The sequence below is a fragment of the Camelus bactrianus genome, chromosome 8, assembly GCF_048773025.1.
Source record: "Camelus bactrianus isolate YW-2024 breed Bactrian camel chromosome 8, ASM4877302v1, whole genome shotgun sequence".
NCBI lineage: Eukaryota > Metazoa > Chordata > Mammalia > Artiodactyla > Camelidae > Camelus > Camelus bactrianus.
In genome coordinates, this window is record NC_133546.1 from 10648806 (window position 1) to 10668838 (window position 20033).

Sequence of the window (20033 nt, forward strand, 5' to 3'; positions counted from 1 at the left end):
AAAACGTGAAACTTGAATTTGCCACACATTGTCAACTGTATAGCATTTATACTATATTAGGTATTATGAGTAATCTAGGGCTTATTAAAGTCTACAGGATGGGTGTGTGTAGGCTAGATGGACGTTACACCATTTCATATAAGGGACTTGAGCATCTGCAGATTTTAGTATCCACGTGGGTCCTGGAACCAATCCCCTGCAGGTACTGAAGGACAACTACATTCATTTGCAATCAATAAATTAAATTAAATGAATTCCTGTGACTTAAATGTGTCCAATTACATGCATGCAATTTATATCTGTATAGTAAATGTGTTCAATGCACAAATCCATTTATTAGTACTTCATAAAAGAAGACTATAGAGTAATGGTTAAAAATGAAGATGCTAAAGTCAGGGAGAACTGGATTGAACTCTCAACCACCCCTACTGCAAGTTACTTCATTAGGTCTGTTCCCATGTTTGTGTAATGGGACTTATAATAACTACCTCATGGAGTCATTGTATGGTTTAATTGCACAATACTCAAAAAGTCCTTAATCTGGTGCCTAGATTATTTATTTATGATCTAGGATTATGCTTGTTATTTAGGTCAATGAATATTCAGAATTATTATTCTTGCCAGGTTTTTTTTAAGTTTTCATTTTTTTAAGACAACTAAATCGATTCACCATATGAAGACACAGAAAGCTTAGTCAACTATTCAAACAATTCAAATCTTCTCCTATTTCCATCTCAATTGCCTGAAAACTTTAAATGAAATATTTGAGTCAAAATTAGCCCAAAAATTGCTTCACTTAGGCCAACTTTGCCTACCAACATAGTTACTTTATCTAATAGTTACTGTATTTAATAACTATGACTTACACAAAATCAGAGAATGGGTACAGCCATTCCTGTGATCACTAAGGGATGAAAGAATATTCTCACTTACCTCACGGGTGCTCCAAGTAGGATTAGGGAAAAATAGGATTTATTCCACCAATCCCACAAAAGTGTCTCCTTAATTATTCATAGTCACATTTTAAAATTTATGAAAGTTCTTCAGTCTGTGTTTAAGATCCTTTTCTTTTTGCTTCACCATCTTCTGAAAGATTATTTAATTTATATGTATTTACCCACCATTCTATGTCTTCTATAAAAAGCGTTTTTTTAAAAAGAGGAAAGGAAGTAAAGAAGCTAAAATAAACAAAGTAGAGAAAACTCTATTAAAATGTTTTGCTGTATCCAGCCTTCAGCAGTCAGATAATTTTTCAAATTTACATAGAGACTTATTATCATCTTGACTGCAATCATGTAGAAAATGGATGGGGCATAAAGTACATGAGGATAATTTAATAAAACCAGCATTGTTTTCTTGCGAAACCTTTGAAGAAAGGACTCATTAGACAGAGACTTGCCTTGTTTTCACCCAGGTTATGAGGCATGTCAACTTGCTGATTTGCCTTTGGCAAGAAGTCCTTAATTAGAAATTCCTCGAGAGCTGTTCCCAGTAGGTGCTTCCTAAGACAAAAAGACAAAATAACTTAGCAGGGGAGCCCTTACTAAATACAACATCCAGGCTCAGGTGAATGAAAGAAATAATTTGCCGACAGCAAACGAGCAAAGCGGTCGTGATGGGGTGCTGGATTTTGAATGAGAATCTCTCCATCATATTAGCAGTAAGTATCACTTTTGTTATTCACCTTTAAATATAGACATTGAATATCCTGATTCTTAGGATAACTTGTATAAAAATGCTAAATAGCTTGAAGTATTACACTGGTTAAAAGACTAAAACTTGTTTAAAAAAAAAATTCAGTAGATATATTTAATGTCCCCTTACAGAATCATGTAAAGTTCTTTTCCAATTGAGTTCATTTGAATTATTTTTAAAGTCAAGTAGTTTGTTTTTGCATCATGTATGAACGTTTCTCTAAATCAAATGAAGTCTTTGAATTAGACTATGAAATTGGAATTTTTCTAGAGTACTTTCTGAGTTATTTTTAAAGATTTCCTCCTTGTTGACATCATTGACTTAAAACATTATAGCAATGTTGATTAAGATGGTTTTGTACATTTCATTAAATTCCTTAAAGTATATCCGTGTGTGTTTAAAATCTTTTTTATAAGGTTAACAGTTTTTTACCATTATGATCACTGTTAAAAACTAATCTATGAGAAATAAGTATACGGAATAATTCTGATTAATTTTGAGAAGCTCATTATTTCACTTTAAAAGAAGAACCGCAAGTGATTTTGAATAGGAGAAAAAGTTGAAGACAGTATTGATTGGTCCTCTTTTCGTTCTACTCTAGCTCTCATGGCTGGGAGTGAATTTTTATCTGTTTATTGACACCTTCTATTGGTATGAAGAGGATGAGTCTTTCCTTTATACACGAGTTATTCTGGGTGTAAGTAGAGTTGGGGACTACGCATTATCATTTCAGAAAACAAAATGCATTCTATTTTCCCTTGCTTCCTCATTTTCACTGTGTCTCTTTCTTGTGTCTTTATATACGGACAGTCAACACTGGCTTGGGCTCGAGCATCTGCCGTGTGCCTGAATTTTAACTGCATGCTAATTCTATTACCAATCAGTCGAAACCTTATTTCATTCATGAGAGGGACAAGTATCGTAAGTACTAAATTATTTGAAACAATTTCAGTCGTCATGATCCACTAATATAAGTGCCATTGAAAACAAAGATGTACTTTACTATGAAGTTCCCAGTAATCCGATTTAGACTGAGGTTTGTTTCTTGGTCAGGGAACACAATGCCTAAAACTGAAAATCAGTACGTATTCCCTGAGATTTGTTCCATATGGGTGTGTAGTTTGTGCTGTGTTCGTGGGCCAGGGTGAGCACCACGTCCTTCTATTCCGCCATCTTGGCAATCTCCCAAAAATGAAAATCAGAAATTAGTACATCTGATTTGTCTTTTGTTTTTGCCGTTGACACCCCACATGACATTGGACTCATTGTTCAACCTTTCCCTAATGCATTTGCTTCATCTGAAAAGAAGGGCTAATAAAATTGACCTGACTCATGAAGATGGAAGTATTATAAAGGCTTGAACTATTACCAATTCTGATCAAAAGGAGAGAAATAAGCAGAGGAGTCAAACACCACTAAAGGAACATCTCTCTGAGCTTTCAGCCCAGGAAAGCACAATCACTGTACATAGATTTTAGGATGCAGATTTTAACACCTACAAAATATAATAGGGCATTTCCTAATCATACAGATTTCACTGTGTTGGGTACCTACTGGTGTATCCTGCCAAATGGAGTAATGCACTATACAGAAAAATGAGACCTTCAATGGCCCTTACAGACTAAATAATTTACTATATATAATCACCATCATAACTTTATGACTATTTAGATGTAGATAAATACAGTGCCTTTCTGTCTGTAATAAGGAATAATTTATAGACTACTTAAACCACATCACTAAGGATGATGGTTATCTTCTTCATTTTCTAAATTAGCTGAAGTATGGTTATTAGCATGTTTATTCTAGAGTTTTGACTTATAGCCAGGGAACTACTAACTCAATCACTTTTATTGGGTTGAAATTTCAGCAAAGTCAGTAATAACCATTTGATTTTGCCTGTTTGACTAATTAATGGCCATTCATTTTTGTGTCCTGTGGCCCCCCCTTCAGTAATTCAGAGGCAGAGCCTAAGTTCTGCTCTCTTAACTCTCATGAGCTGTTATTGCTATGATCTTCCCCAAACCAGACTTTGTATTGTTGTTACTCTAGTGCTTCCGAGGACCATGGAGGAGGCAATTAGACAAAAACCTCAAATTCCACAAACTGGTTGCCTATGGGATAGCCATTAATGCAAGTAAGTGCTGATTATTAATTGCCTGATGAATTTTATAATGCCTCATGTTCACTTTATAGTTTTGTTTATTTCCTCCCTGCCAAAGACTCGCCCTTAGGTAAAAGAAATCTAGGCTTCCATCTGACCATATAAACCTGATATAAATGGAGTTTTTAATTTCTAATTTATACTCAGGCAGTCTTCCCTACTAAGCCTTCAATTTGTCAAGGAAAAGTTTATGAAACTTCATTTTCATTTGTGAATAATTCAGCTTGTTGATCATACAATAGTAAAGACCCACTTGAAAAACGAATGCTCTGTAATTCAATATAATTCACATCAGAAATAAAATTGACCTATACTCAAAATATCATTCGGTCGTAGGAAAACAACGATCAAATGGTACCATGGGCAGTAAAAAGAAAAAAGAAAAGCAAGATCATGTGAACAAGGTTCTGAATAGCATTGAGCTAGTGGATGTAAAAGGATCTTGAAAAGACAGGAAGTTTTATAGGCATATAAATTGTTACCGGTATTTCTTGAATTAGAAAACAAGAGAATTCAAGGTAAAGGCACTAGAAAGCAGCATTCAAGATCAAGGTTAAACTCTGGTGAGGAAGAAAAGAAGAGGGGCAGTAACTAACTGGCTTGTGGTTTTGTTGGACCACAAAGACATTGCAATAAAAGGCTATCTGAACAAAAAAGAGTTATGATTCAGGACTGTTTCCTCCAACTAATTTAACTATAAACTGTTTTTCTCATTTGTTTTTATCCTCTCATGCATAAAAAAATAGCAGAGTAAAAAGAACACTCAAAACAAATGTGGATTTAATTAAGCAACAAGACATGACAGACGGTGCCCCAGTGCCAATTAACACAACTTTGGGTGTGCGGTGAGACGTGTGGGGAGAGTTCCCCACCGACTGTCTTCAACGCCAGATTAAACCAACCTGCGAAACATTTGCAAAAGGTCTTTGGAGTTTGTTAAGAATTAAGGATAAAAATACATCATGTCCTAGAGAAAACCAGCAAAGGGATAGAGGACAAAAACCAGAGCTAATCCATCATTGTGCTTCAAAGCCTACAGTAACGCTGAGTATATGTAGGTGCCAATAATCTTTGATGAATGAGAGAATGCAGGAAGGAATGAAGACTCAGGGAAGCAGATTTCAGCTCAGAAATGGAATTCTTTGCCAGACCTTGAAAATTATCTAAAATTAGAGTGAGGGTCCCCTGAGAGTTCTGGGTTTCCTGTTGAGGGAGGTGTCCAAGTGGAGTCCAGATTGCTTCTTGGAAAGCTCTTCAGGGAAAGAATTTAAGGAATCTCTAGGCTTCCTTTAAAATCTTAAGAGTCTTTAATTCCTGTATTAAAAGAGGAGCTAAAACACAGTAAAATGGTAGGAAGAATATGATCACTATGCAATGGCTTTAAGGCAGAATTGAGCTCAAAGAGAACATTATAAAGATGTTATAGAGAGAAGGAACAAAAAAACCCCACAGCATCAAAAAAAAAAAATCAGAAAAGGAATCAAGGAATAAAGGAAAACATGTGTAATGCAATAGTTTTTGCCTTAAACCTTTGGGTATGTATATTTCTTTACATGTAATCTTATATCAATAGTATCCATGCATCAGTGATGTGTATTGAATGTCTCCCTCCCATGTGCAAGATACCCTGACAGGAGCTATAACCTCCTGAATCTGGTGTGGTCAGTAACATTTTCAGGATGGAGTGTAATTCATAGAGGCAGCAGTTGATGAGAATCAGATGGCTGAGTTATTTCATACCCCTGCTACTGATGGGTTGGGTGATCTCAGATAAGTTCCTTATGTCCTTCTCCATGGAATTCAAAAAACAGTAATACAACCTAGCCAGCCCCAGGAGATGTGCAGAGTAGTGGTCAGGAGTGGACCTCTTGGAAACCTACAGACTTCAAGGTCATTTACTTGCTGCTCTTGCAAAGCACTTCAAATCCAAGTTTAGCATGGCTGGTAGGCTCCGCTATCCAGCCCAGCCCAGCAGCACTCCAGCCTCACCTCTCCACACACCCCGTTGATGTCTCCCCTGGGCAGGACCCAGCTACTGGCGCCCCCTGAGCAGTCTGTGCCTTTGCTCTTGCTGTTCCCCTTTGAAATGCATGTCCTCTCCTTCCTCACTGGGTAAGTTGTCGCCATATCCAGGACCCCTTGCCTGGCCCACCCTCCCCTGATCCTCCAGGCCCGGGCTGTTGGCCCACCCCACCTGTAGGCCCCAGTCACACCTCCTACACATAGTACAATTTCTCAGACTGTGATCACCTTAGGGATGGAGACTATCCCTTATGCCGCTCGGCTTTCCTGGCCCCAGCACATAAAAGATTCTTAACAAATTCGGTCAAACCTGAGGAAGAGGAGAAGTCGGCCAGCAGGCAAACGAGATGGAGGGAATTACTGGGAAAAGGTACAGGACAGTACAGGAGTTGCCAGGGAACCAGGAGCGGTTTGGGATGGAGGGAAGATAGAGTGTGGGCAGTGAAGAGATTCAAGACGATGCCAGTCATCCGAGACAATAAATTCACATTCTGCTGCAGCAAGAGGAAGCCGGATGCTCTTTCTCCCTCTTTCCGCTCACAGATCCCTGCAGAGAATCAGGTATTCTCTCTGGCCCTCTTCTGCTTGAACCCCTACCGTTTGCCAGGCTCCCAAGCATCTCCTGGGGCTCTGCCAGCAGGGTCTGACTGCTTTTGAGAGCAGAGGGCTCCCCGCCTCCCACCGCCATGGCAACCAGCAGCCTCTGCGGTTGTTTCCATTCTGGGCAAAGGCAGGAGGGTGGGGAGGAAGCTCTCTGCTTCTCCCAAACCCTGACAAAGCAATTATTACATTTCACGTTAACTAAGAAATGTGGCTGGCAACTGCACTTTCAGAAAAAAGAAAAGAAAAAAAAAAAAAAAAAAGCCTGGTCCTGGCTTTGTAGATATACCTTCGCTTTTCACATTTTTGTCCTTCTGGTGGATTCACTTAGAAGCAGCTGAAAATGTCCCCGTGCTTATTTTATTAGCATCACCCATTATGCTGCTTTTCAAAGAGGCGACTGGCTTAATAGAGGTGTGTAACCTTGGAAGAAGAGCGCCCACATCGGAGTTCGCGTGCCAGCCTCTCATTTCTCATCCACTCCCCTAGAAGTTGAACTTTCAGGCTTTAATTGGTCAAATCATTAAAGGATGTAATTAGAGCCTGGTGAAGCCAGGCTGGGGGGGAGGAGGGGAGAGGCAAACAATGGTATCTATAATCAAGGACATCACTGAAAATACAGTGACAGGAACCCTTCTTCTTTTGGTGTCCTGCCTTCCTGCTTGCCTGCCTGTGATAAGGGCTGCCAGAGCCTTCTTCAGCCACTCATAAATCATTTTCAGGACCTATAACCCCACTGGTACAAAAAGCACAGTTCCGCAGCCTCTCCATTCTTACTAATGTGAATCTTTCTGGACTTTCTGGTCTACAGTAGACCTTGAAGACCCTTTCAACTAAATAGTAGTACTTTGAGCCTGAACTTCCTCCAAAAGGGCTGTGAGTAGGAACCCAGGCAACCATCTCCGGCAAATTTCACAGCTTGCATCTGCTAGATTCCAGGGCTGAACAATGACCCATGTCCGGCTCCTGATGAGTCACTAAAACTCGTTTGTAAACCTCAATAAACACAACAAGGACAGGTTGAGAGAAGCAAGCTCAGAATAAGGATGCAGAGAAAAAATGATCTGGAGGCCCCACCATGGAGAAAAGTCCCTGAGGCCCAAACTCTTCAGGACCTGATCTGAAAAGAATTGCTACCGATCTGGTTCTGCCTGAGGCGTGCGGAGATCCAAGGAGGCTCCTCCCCCGTCCTGCCTAATGTGATTTGATGTCATTTACAAACGAGTGGCGTGCGCAGGGTGCCAGAGAATATGTGTATTCCTGCAGAAATCAGACCACAAATTTGAAAGTTTGGGGCCAGATTCTGGCTGCAAGAAACAGCCAAGATTTATCCCAGGGTCCTGGTTTCCAAAGGCTGCTTAATTAGGAGGTGACTAACTCCAAAATGACTGTTATCGCTGACAGGCAGGCAGAAAGATAGCAAGAACTGACCACACTTCCAAGATTCTCCCTCAGTTACACTTCCTTTGATCTCCTGAAAAAGAAAAAGAAGGAAAGAAGGAAGGAAAAGGAAGTTTCTCAGAGCAACTGGCTCTAATTGTAGCCTTTATAGGATTATTTTTTTTGTTCACTCTTCAATAAAACTCTTTATTTGAACTCAGAAGTTCACACATCAATTAAATGTGCATTTGTAGTGTGTCCAAGATTGTGGCTTGCTTTTAACTGTAATAGTACTTTGGTAAGAAAATAAAATTGTAGGAAGACCCAGCTATAGCATCTTTATCCTGGCATTTGGGTGGGTTCTGGAAACGTGGATCTTGGGCTCTTCCCAGTGCTTGGCAGAGAGTCCCCAGAGGAACTGAGGACCCAGGAAGAGAGCCCCTGTGTAGTTAGCGGCATTGGATTTACCACTAGACTTAAAATGCCCCTTTGAGAAAGCGTTGATTTTGAAAACACATTAAAACATGAATTTCATGCTTGCCTGGCTTTCATATTGAACTATAGCTCCGTTTTAGATGACAGGCGATCCCCGTCAACTTCAGAGGGAGACACAGGAGCCAGGCAGCTGGAAGGGAGCCTCGATATCACCGTTTCGCCCCATCCACCCAATTTACAGATGATAAAACAGAGGCTGAAAGAAGTTACGTGGCTGAGAGGCATCCTCATCAGTGTCCTTTCTCCTACGTACTCATATCAAATCTAATAACGTGATATGGTTTTGATGACTAAGAAAGAGAAAAATAAAATCATGTCACCATTTTATCACATACTCGAAGCAACTGTCATTGTAAATATAGATAGCATGGCTATTCCTATTAAAATAACTAAAATTAATATAAAGGGGAGAATAGAAAATATAATGTCTGAAAAAGAACAAAAATAAGTACCTCCCCCAGTAACTACTGAGTCCCAACAGCCCTGGGTTTGGTAGCTGGGATACTTCTAGTCCCAAGCCGAGATCACAATAAAATTAGGGTCCAGTCTAAGAGGAAATAAAACACTTAGACAAACAAAATGGGCATGAGAAATGTTCTCTCTAAGAATTCCTGAGATAAGTAAAGAGATAGGAGATTCTGCTTTTTTATTTTCTACGTGTGAAAAGAAAAGAAAATGGAGGCAGCTGGAGCAAAGGAACATTTTAGACATGAATTTTAAAGTACATGGAAAAAAAACTGGAAAGAACAGTTTGCAATATACTCCCTCAGGAGCTACCTCTTGAAAAGTGTCTTGGGTTTTCTTATTCTACTTCATTAGTTTTTTCAGCTCTGTTATGGGAGACCTGGCAATAGGAATAAATAAATAGTTCAATATCTGTGCTCATTCAATAAATGTACTTAAATTGAGTTTAACAGTGTCCGGTTCTCAGGTGGAAATCAACCTAACAGAAAATAGATTGTGATTAACAGCTCATTACACAGGAGAAAACAGTTACAGAATGTAGAATACATTCTACATTGTATCCTGTGTTCCCTTTCTGATGGTCACATGTGGATTATGTATGAGTAAATTTTGCTTGAAGCTCAGTCTCCATTTCTGTAAAATAGGAAGAGCTCCTTTCTGTCTGGTGTGCTTTAGTCCATGGAAGGAGAACTGGGGAAAGCTAGGAGCAGGGGAGTGAGGATAAAGGGATATAATGTAAAGGGAATATTTACACCCACCTACAATGAGAAACTATTTGACTCCAGATTAAAGACACCAAGCAAACCATTCAAAGAGTTCTAACCAAGCCCTTAGGAGAAATTCATTTTCAGTAAACAGCAAGGTATAATAATTATTGATTAGTGAAAAGGAAGCAATATAACTTAAAGATCAAAAGAAGAGGCCCTGGAATCAGGCAAACAGGATTTTAACCCACCTTTGTCATTAATGGACCACAGGTTCCTTAACTTTTTATGTACTGGTCTGTAAAATGGGAATAAGACTCATACCTGAGGAGTAAGTGAGATAATACTCCTAAAGAATTTATAGCAGTGTTCAGAGTAAGTATTCAATGTATGTTAGCTATGGAAATATTGCCTGTTTTTTCAAAACTTTAAGGTAATCATCAGAAAATAGCCATCAAAGACACTGGACAACGTTCAATTTAGCAAACGGCTCCCATTTTACACACAGCATATTGCAAGAGACTGCGAACAGCTAAGCTTTTCTAGCTTTGTGGATGTTGAAACTGAACAAGGCAGCCCCTTCATAGACGTGGCCGCATGTGATGATAAATGAAAGATAAGAGGAAAGACACTGCCCTTTGGGTAGTAATCTCACCAAACCCCTAAGGTGATGGTCAGCATCACAGACTCAAAAACACTATCATGTGCTTTGCCTTCTTAAGTGAACTTCAACCTAAAGTGTATGTAAATTGATTTCTAATGTAAAGGCTGTAAGAAAAATGTGCAAAACTACGTATTAGCAGGGAAAACACTACTCCCACAATGTTGCACACAGATTGAGCTCCTGGCCATGTCTCCCTCTCTGTGATTTCATGGTCACTCAGCAAATCTGCCTAAGGACCCGCTGGTGCTAAGCAATGTGCCAGGCGTTGAGGTTTCAAGATGAACAAGTTTTGAGGAGTCAAAGTCCGTCGAGAAATGCAGGGATAAATAAATACTCAGAGCAATAATACCTGGGAAATGTCATCATTCGTGCCTGTGGAATTGAAGAAGGCTTGAGAAAACAGCTGTTGAGTCGGGTCTTGAAGAAACATGAGTACTACTTTGCAGGGTAGAAAGGGAATGGCTCTGTTAAAAGGAACTCAGGTGACAGAGAGAAGAAACTAAATAGAAGCTGGCATTTCTAAATACATCTGCTACGAGGACCACGGGAACCAAAATGCTACCAATATTCACAGAAGTTTCTACTGTTCCTTTTTCCCTCACTCCCCACCCCTCAACCCACAACATAAGCCCAGCCATGGAGGACCCCAGAATTCACCCACAATCTGCAGAGACGGTATCATAGTAGTAGACTCTGCTACTTTTCACTGTGGGTGCAGGAAAAAAAAAAGAACCAGGATATCAACTGGGAAATCATCTATACTCTGGTAATGAATTCTTTTTTCACACTTGAACCTGATCCCAATGGCAAATATCAACTGGCCACCCGGCAGGGCTTCCATTCACAAGGAAGGCTTCAGGACATCCTCGTCTGGACATTGTGACTGCTGGCTTCCCTACAGATTTCATGAGACGGGAAAGAGTAGCATCAAGCACAGACAGTTAGAAGGCACTTGAACTTGAACTTGACCTCTTCATTTGGAACTCAGACATCACCAACTCCCAGAATTAGAAAGCTGGGTTTTAGTCTTAAAAATTATACAGAGATGGGAGTAGAGTAAGGCTCAGTGGTAGAGTGTGTGCTTAGCATACTCAAGGTCCTAGGTTCAATCTCAGTACCTCCATTAAAAGAAATAAGCAATTAATTAAACCTAATTACCTCCCCTCTCCCCAAAAATGAAAAGCAGAGTCTAAACTGGAAGTTTAAAAAAGGAAAAGAATATACAGAGAGATTTAGTTCCATAAATACTGGCTTATTTCAGTCCACTAGGAATAACACATGGGTGGGCGTGCGTGCGTGCGTGCGTGTGTGTGTGTAGGTACACATATATATATACCTTAAAATGTATCGAGTAAGAATAAAAAATATAATGTCTGAAAGAGAACAAAAACAAAAACACTATCTTCCCTGGTATCTGTCACATATGTCATGTGCATATATATCAGTGTGCACGATGTACAGTATTCTACAAAAATGCTTTCTGATTTCTTGGGAAAGAAGATACATATGTGGTGTATTTTCTTATACATATGTATATGATAGAATATCTATATATACAACTATATATATCGTAATATCTATTCTACTTCCAGAATGATTGTATGTTTATATTAAATTATAGTGAATTGAAACTTACTGTATGTCTTAATATAATTTAAGTCAATGTGGTGAATCAGACAATATCTTTGGAAGTATTCCATTCACACTATTCAAGACACTGAGAACGATGCACAAATAAATCAGTCTTCCTTGGAGATTGTAAGAACCACAACAGAGAAACGTGACCGTACAGTCATTGTGTTCAGAGTAACTACTAAGGAAGAATTCCACATGGCGTGTGTGCCCTGTCATCTCCCCGCCCGTAGCCATCCACATCGTCGCTCATCTGTGTAACCTGGAGCGCTACCACTGGGCCCAGTCAGCGGAAGCAGACGGATTTCTGGCTGCACTTTCCAAACTTGGCGACACCCCAAACGAAACCTACCTCAACCCTATCCGGACCTTCCACACGGTGAGTCCTCTTTGCATGCTACCTGGTTTTTCATCCCTCAAATTCTTCCTTTTCAGATCCTGTTATCAGAAATACTGTATTTATTTCTAAAGCTTTTAGTAGAAAAAAAAAGAGAGAGAGAGAGAGAGGTTTCTGCCAAATGCTAACATCAATTTTGCCTTTTAAAAAAAAGTTATTTTTCCTGCCATCAATGTTGCTAAGAGGTTGTGAGCAAGAAGAAAAAAACAAACTAAAGCCACTTAATTAGTTTATGGCAAAAAATAATAAATACATCTAAATGAGAAGTACAATAACCTGTTAAAATTCGAACTTTTACATTTTTTTAAGCAGCTATGATGAGATATTTGGGGGCTGATGTTAGAATGATAAAGAATGTGAAATGCCGTCTAATTCAGGGATGCGTTTTAATTTTGCAAATTGTTTTCTGGATCCCTTCTCCTGGGTCATGTTTTGGTACCCATGTGACTGGCTAGTTTGCCAAATCTGATCCTGGGCAGAGCAGCTAATTTCCTAATGAGACCTGCTCAGCTGGTGACATCATTAATGCTAATTAGCTGTGTGCACAGAGGCCAGCACATGTGGGAAACAAAAAGAAAACTCAAAATGTAACCAAAAAGAAACCCAAAGGCTCCACCTGGGGAGACGAAAAGTCTCCCCTTCAATCCACCCTCTACCTCTTTCTTTCTGGTTGAGCTAAACTTCTGCCACATCCTACCATATTGGAGTATGTATCCAGCATGTTGACCAAGCTCAAAAATCTGTATTGGCCAACAAGAGATGGAGATTTCTCCATTCCCACCCAGGCCATCTCTTTAAAGTGACCATTTAGCCCACGCCAAATTCAAAGTCTCTTTTGGGAAGAAATTCTCCCATGTCATGACCCCTAATTACCCTATGATGACTTCGAATATCAGGCCGTTGATCAAACAGAGCTACTGTGCTCTTAGCTGACAACAACCAGAAGCATGGTTTCACACCCATTAGTCAACACTGCAGATGCCTTAAGCCTGTGGGGGTGGACCTCATTTGAGCTGCTGCATTTTATCCGGGCACCTACTGGGATTAACTCTTTCCCCAACTAAGGCTCTGAAAGTTCATTGCTACACACACCCAAGAATAAACCTCAACATTTTGAAGAGACTATATAATAAGTCGTACTTATTACAAATACTTTGAAAGCAATTTAAGGAAATGGCTAAGCTATTCTCAATATAGTTATTGCGAATTTTAGAAGCAATATATTATGTAAGTACTAATTAAGTTCAGGAAGCCCTCTGATTTGGGGTATTTGGAGAAAGGTGGGTATCAGTAATAAAGTGTACATCATAGAGTGTTTCTAAAGAGACACAGTGGAATTGTTTTAGAGGATACATAGCAACTCAAGCCACTCTATAAATATGTCACAAGAAGAGGGAAGTGGGGATTTGCTTTAATAAGCAAAAGAAGAATGATTTGAAATTAGCACATCGTATGATGTAAATGGATTTTTAAAATGCCTGAGTACACTTGAAAACAAGTCTCTTAAATGGTTTAGACATACCCTTTTCAGTTTTATTTCCACTGTTTGCTCTACGAACTAAAGATAAACAACGGAGAAGTCCCTGTCCAAATTACCGGGAGATCTCAAAGCAGCCTAAATTAATGAGATTTCACTGACAAAAGATAGAGTGTGAGTTTACGGAGCCGATGGTTGCCTCGAGGACAGCACCACAATGCGTGCATGCTAATGATTTGGCCAGAATATAGGAAACTCACAATGAAAACAAAATGCTTTGTGATTCATACTCTACAAGGCTATGTAGCCATCTTCTGCACTCACAGGTCAGAATTCTGGCCTGTTGGCAGTGTCTGTCTGAGAAGAATAGCTGTATCTTTATTGATCGCCTGGGATTTACAAAGCCTTATTCCAAGCCTCCTGAGGTAGCAGGAAAGAATGCAAGTCATGGGACTTCCAATTAAGAAGCAAGAGCCAGGCCTACCTGCCCGGGGAACAGAGTATGCATCTGCTTTATGAGGAATGCCCCTGAGGGGCCGCTCCAGAAAACTTGTTTATTGATGTTAAGGTGCAATTAGCATCTTATGTTAGATGGCGATCCTCATTTTTATTTTGAAAATTAAAAACTTGAAACTCAACTTTATTTCGTAGTATTTCATCTTAAAACGCAGTTTTATAAATTGTACTCATTTCAATTCAACATAATAACCTCAACATGACAATTGATTTATACAGATGGGAAAAAATTACAGTTCATGAAATGGCACTGGACAAAATCTGAGCATAGTGAATGTGGAGCATAGACGAGGATGAGAAGCTTGAGGTGTGGGGGGGGCCCTTTTGGAGGCTAACATGCTTCTGATTAGAGCATTTTGAATTGCTCCCTGTGTGGACTCTAAAATATTGATCCTAAAGTGGGAACCTAGGACTGAGACATTAACGTCATGGCGTTTGTTTCTTTTAGAGCACGATCACTGAGACACTGACGACCATCTCAGGCATTTCGGGCCTGTTGATCTCTCTGGCTTTGACCTTGATCATGACCTCTTCCACCGAGTTCATCCGCCAGATGTCCTATGAGTTGTTCTGGTACACACACCATGTTTTCATCATCTTCTTTATCAGTCTGGCTGTCCACGGGGCAGGGTGAGTCCAGACGGTGGTCAGTGTGTAAGATTTTATCTCCATGAACCTCAAAATAGTCTTAGAATGCCTTTTTGATGGAGGAACGTGACGTGTGGGACTACTGGACACACAGAATATGTGAAAAAGCACATTCACTGTGGCAAACTCCTTTTTAATAACATAGATGGTGCAGGACTGTATTCTTCCTCTAATTCTAATTTTAACCCTGTTGGGGAGTCTTGACATGTGTATAAGATTAAGGAATTTTAATGAATGCTGGATAACAATAGATCTATGCTTCATTCAGAACCTATTTCCATAATCCAATTTATATGGGATTAGTCAGGAGATATATATATATATATATATACATACATATACATATATATATATACACACACACACTTTTTTTTTAATTCTTGAACATTTTATTAAAAAAAAAATCTCTGAAGCATAAGAGCTGTCAAATGGTCAAATATGAAAAGAAAGGTGTCCATCACCCTTTTAGGCAATTTTTTTTTTGAGAAAAAAAATATAGAAAGTAAAAGAAAAACATCATTCTGTCTTTTGTCTGCTCTAAGAATTAGAGAAGAGTTACCACAATTTGGTAAATGAAAAGGAACTTAGTTTATTTTTAATTTTTATGATTTTTGATTTATTTTTCAAGATGAAGTTCCAATCATCTTTTTGCCCCTCTCTTTCTTTCTTTCTTTCTTTCTTTATTTATTTATTTATTTTTCTTCCAGTTTTTTGTCTTGTTTTTAAAAATATGGAATTTGTGACTTGACTTCAGGTGCCCCTGCTCTGGTACCTATTCCCAGTGGGTAATGAAGCCCTTCTGTCCTTCCCTGGGCTTGTCCACCACACTGATGTCACAGAAAGAATTATTTCATGCCCCTGTGCTGTGTCCCTGCAGCTGGCATCTAGACACCGCTGAGTTGAGATCTCCTTCTGGATTCCTCTGTGTAAAAGAAGTGACCTACTTCTCACCTTCCCCATCTCTTCTGTATCAGTCAGGATAGGCAGCGTTAGCTGCTATAACAGACAACCCCCAAGTCTCAGTGGCTGCAGAGCCATCAGCCAGCAAGTTCTTCTTCACAGTCATTCAGGGACCCAGGCTCCCTCCACCCTGTGGCTCCTCCCTCATTTAGTTTCTTGGAGTCTTCTCTACTCAGCCAGTGAATGGAGAAGGAATCCAAGAGAAGTTCTATGGGACAGGCTTAGAAGGAGCACATGTTGATCTCACCCACATTCCAGTGGCTGGAACTCAATCAGGATATATAATTTTGAAACCTGACTACTTCTGCTTGACCAAAATCATCACTAGGAAACCCTGTGTGGGGGAGGGGACAGTGTGTGAAATGGCCAGTCTGACCTCGGCTCTGCCACTAGTCATCAGAGTGACCACATGCAAGCCTTTTACATGCTCTGGACCTCAGTTTCCCCATCTGACCTCTAGGATTCCTTTTCGCTCAAACATCCCATAAAATGCTGGTCTGGCATTCAACACCCACCTGACACACTTAATTTCTTCATCGGGAAGTTAGAGCAGCACCCAAAGTATTGCACCTTCAAATAAAATGTTTTTAATTCTTCAAATATTACCAAAATGGCTCTAGGCCAATTAACCAGTTCATGTCTGTATGCTAGTTTGTCCCATATTAATTATTCCATAAATTGATGCCTTTTCCCCTATGTTAAATTTTCAAGGCACATTTATACGCATGATCAGTTTGACCCCTACAACAGTCCTGTCCAGTGGAGACGGTGCTGTTATCCCCATTTCATAAGGAGGAAATGGCCGCTCAGAGGGTTAAGTGATTCACTCAAGATCCCAGGACAAATAGACGGCAGAGTCAGACCTAAGACACCAGTCTTCAGACTACCAAACCTCTACTCGTAACAAGCCCCGGAGAAAAGTTCCGGTGCAGAAAGCACACCTCTACTTTCCTGCATAAAACACGCGTCGACACTTGCAGGAACGTGGCTGGTGATACGGCAAAGCCTCACGTGGCTTTACCAGCGGCGCTCCTGCCGCTTCCCACACCGGCAGGATACCCGGTCCTGCACAGCGTTCTCCCGCCACGGCAGCTGCTGAGGGCCGAGGGCCCTGGTCTCAGGGGTGGGATCTGGAGGAGCAAACACATGGCCACAGAGACTGCGTGGCCTAGCAAGTCACACCCTACGGGGTGACTGTGGCCCCGTGCGGGACCCCGTGGCAGCTCTTCTAGATCTGACCTCCACAGGTCAACCGCCTCCTCCAGTCTCCCCCCACCCACACTAGATGCTCCTCCCAGCCCAGCCCCCCACTTCTTAAAGGGGGTCCCCTTCTGCTGCTGCCCCTGCCGGATTAACAGCTCCCACACCATCCATTAGCTTGTCTGACACACAGACATGGGAGAAGGAAAAATTGCCCCTGGGGGGCATATGTGACCCTAAAAAACCGCCATTCCTCTGCTGATTTTTAGAAACCTAACCTACTCAATATGCAGATTTATGCTGCTGCTGCCTGACTAAAGGCTTTCTAGTTCCTTTTAACTTTAAAATATCTGTAGTTGACTCTGGAATGTGTAATCCCTCACCCTGACTTCTGTCTTTGGCATGTGTCTCACCCCAAAGGCTGCCAGGCCTTCCTTCCTCTGTGGGTTCTTCTGCCGAGGCCAGGGGGTTAACCTCTGTAGTCCATCCGGGAAGCTCGTCATATCCACGTGCGACTGCAAGTCCTCTTCACAGAAATGATAGTGGCCTCGCCCTGATCCTTCCTCCCCTGCATCCCCACCCTGGGGCATAGCAGAAGCACAGGAGGATTTCCATGGGCTGTATTTCACAGGAGATATTTTTTAATATTGAAATAACATTTCATAAGATGAAATTTTTTAGTCACTTAAACTTAGTTGAAAGGCTTATTTGGGGATCAGGGCCTCATTTAATCTTCTCAGCTTGAACTATTCCACAGCTACTGTTTACAGCAGAAAGTAATTTGCAAATTCTATACAAAACGCCAAGTAAAGTAGGATTATTGGAATGTGTTAAAGCTCACTAATCTTCCTATTATGGGATGGCATAGATGAAGACATAAAAAGTGTAATATTTTTAAAAAGATACTTAACTGCATTTGAGAAGTGTTCTGAGGTTTCTTTGGATAATATAAGAAAGGTTGCCCAAGGCCTGAGAACGAAAGTGTTAAAATTTATGGGTTCTTTTCCTCCTGCTCCTGTTTTCTCTTCACCCTTCCCGTGTCTGGGCATCATTTGCTCATGGGAGATTCACAGATAGATTTGCTCATCTAACTCAGAGGGATGTTATCAAGTTGGATGACTTCCAGAGGACAGGCTGGGACAGAGGCCAGGATTTGTTTCCAAGGGCATTGCCAAAGCTTCATCCTAGGCCCTACCGTGCAGCAGAGGACATGTCACTCCACCAGGCTACCCAGGACCTGCACTGCGTGATGCTATCTGTTCTCAGCCTGTGGGGGCCATGTTCCTCAAAAATAAATCAATGTATGTTATTCATAAACACCTAGGAATTGAGCAGGTCTTAGATTACATGACCCTGATGTGACATGCTTCATAGCCTGTGCACCGATGGGTGAATGGAGGAATTTGTACCTAAGCAACTTGTCGAAGGTGAATCGGTACTGCATTTGTGGCAAATACAGTCCGGCAGGATCACTGGACTCTCAATCCAGTGCTCTGCTCACAAAGGCCAACTTCCTTTTTCACTCTCAAATTCAACAATGTCATCTTGAAGACACATTTCACGCTGACCAGTTTTGACCCTGTCAAATACTAAGCCTGCTAGGGGTCACTGGGGGGAAAAATACCATTATTCTGGGCACTTCTTTTGACTTCTTCACTTGACAACTTCTAGATGCTCAGAAACAAACCAGGAAGGGTCAAAGTTCAATATATTTGAAGAAGACCCACATAACACAAAGTTAGCCAATTAGCCCAAATCAGCAATCAGGACAAGATGTAACCTAATTAAATTCAACAGTCTACAAAAGGATGTGTTCAAACAATTTTCCTTCATTATGAATTCTCTAATATAGACACTTTCAATTTAACACAGGATACCACAGAGGGGCACTTACTTCTTTTCTGGGATCTTCAAAGTTACTGGAAACTACTTAAATTCCTATTTTTAAAGATGTGAAGGGAAATGCCCCAGAGCCCAGATTTCAAGACAGAGGAAGGGTTATTCCAGAGCCCACCATAGAATACTATCTGTGGTGTCACAAGACTGCACAAAATCAATTTCAAACTTGGGGGTTTTGTTTTGTTTTGTTTAATGGCAAGGCGGATTGTCCGAGGTCAAACCCCCGAGAGTCTGTCGCGGCACAACGTCACCTTCTGCAGAGATCACCACGCCGAGTGGCACACAGCGGTCCGGTGCCCCGCGCCTCAATTTTCTGGCAAGGAACCTTCGGTAAGAATGAACCCAGGCGCTTTTAAAAATAGCTGTCGCCACACTTGAAATAGCTGAGCTTTTATAGGCTTGAAAAAAGAACAGCCCATGTCACCCCTAGACAAAGCCAACTCTTTATTAAGTGTGCTAATGGAGAAATCGAGTTATGGATAATTTTAAGAGAGGTTTACTGCCAAAAGCACTCTGTTCGTTTGGAAATGTGTTCTTCTACTTACATTTAAAAATGGATGTCTGGGTGTGGGAATTCATAGTCCCCCAAGCACAGTAATGTCTCTGGGGGAGTCGGCAAGCCGTTTGGTCGCGCCCCCACCCCCACTCTCTGTGCGCGCAGCTCCCCTGCCCCCAGAGCATCTCCCCTCTCCTTTCTGAGAATTAACAGCATCCCATCAAAAAGGAACGTTAAGCAACAACCAAATGAGAATCGTGCCCTCTTTATAAGTGTGCCTTCTTTCTTTCCACCATTTTTGAGATGGAAACATTTTGAGCTTATATGCATCGACTTCCTGTTCTAACTAAGCCTCTAAAACTGAAATAATGACAATATTTGCTCAAAATAGACTTAATTAGAGTAGACGATAATGTCCACAAGATCTCAAAAGTATGGTTTCCCAGGTATGCTGTAAGCATTGGAGTAGGTGGCATAGATAAATAGAAATAATAATCTTCTTTGGTCTCCTCAGGTGTCTTAGAATAATGCAAAACTTGGGACAGCTGCGTAAGGCACGAAAGCCAGTAAACAAAGCCAGCAGATTAAAACTAGAAGGAAACAAGTGTCAAAAAATATG

At 40.7% G+C, this 20033-nt stretch overlaps 1 protein-coding gene across 1 annotated transcript in view; it reads left to right on the top strand.

Moving 5' to 3' along the window:
• Nucleotides 1–1615: 1615 nt before the first annotated feature.
• The window catches only part of NOX3 (NADPH oxidase 3), a 55847-nt gene continuing 37429 nt past the window's right edge, over nt 1616–20033 (top strand). Inside the window, exons 1-7 of the mRNA XM_010965743.2 lie at nt 1616–1660; nt 2297–2392; nt 2506–2616; nt 3748–3832; nt 12055–12200; nt 14660–14841; nt 19119–19248. Coding sequence (XP_010964045.2) covers nt 1616–1660; nt 2297–2392; nt 2506–2616; nt 3748–3832; nt 12055–12200; nt 14660–14841; nt 19119–19248 — 795 coding nt within the window. The remainder of the gene's footprint in view (nt 1661–2296; nt 2393–2505; nt 2617–3747; nt 3833–12054; nt 12201–14659; nt 14842–19118; nt 19249–20033) is intronic.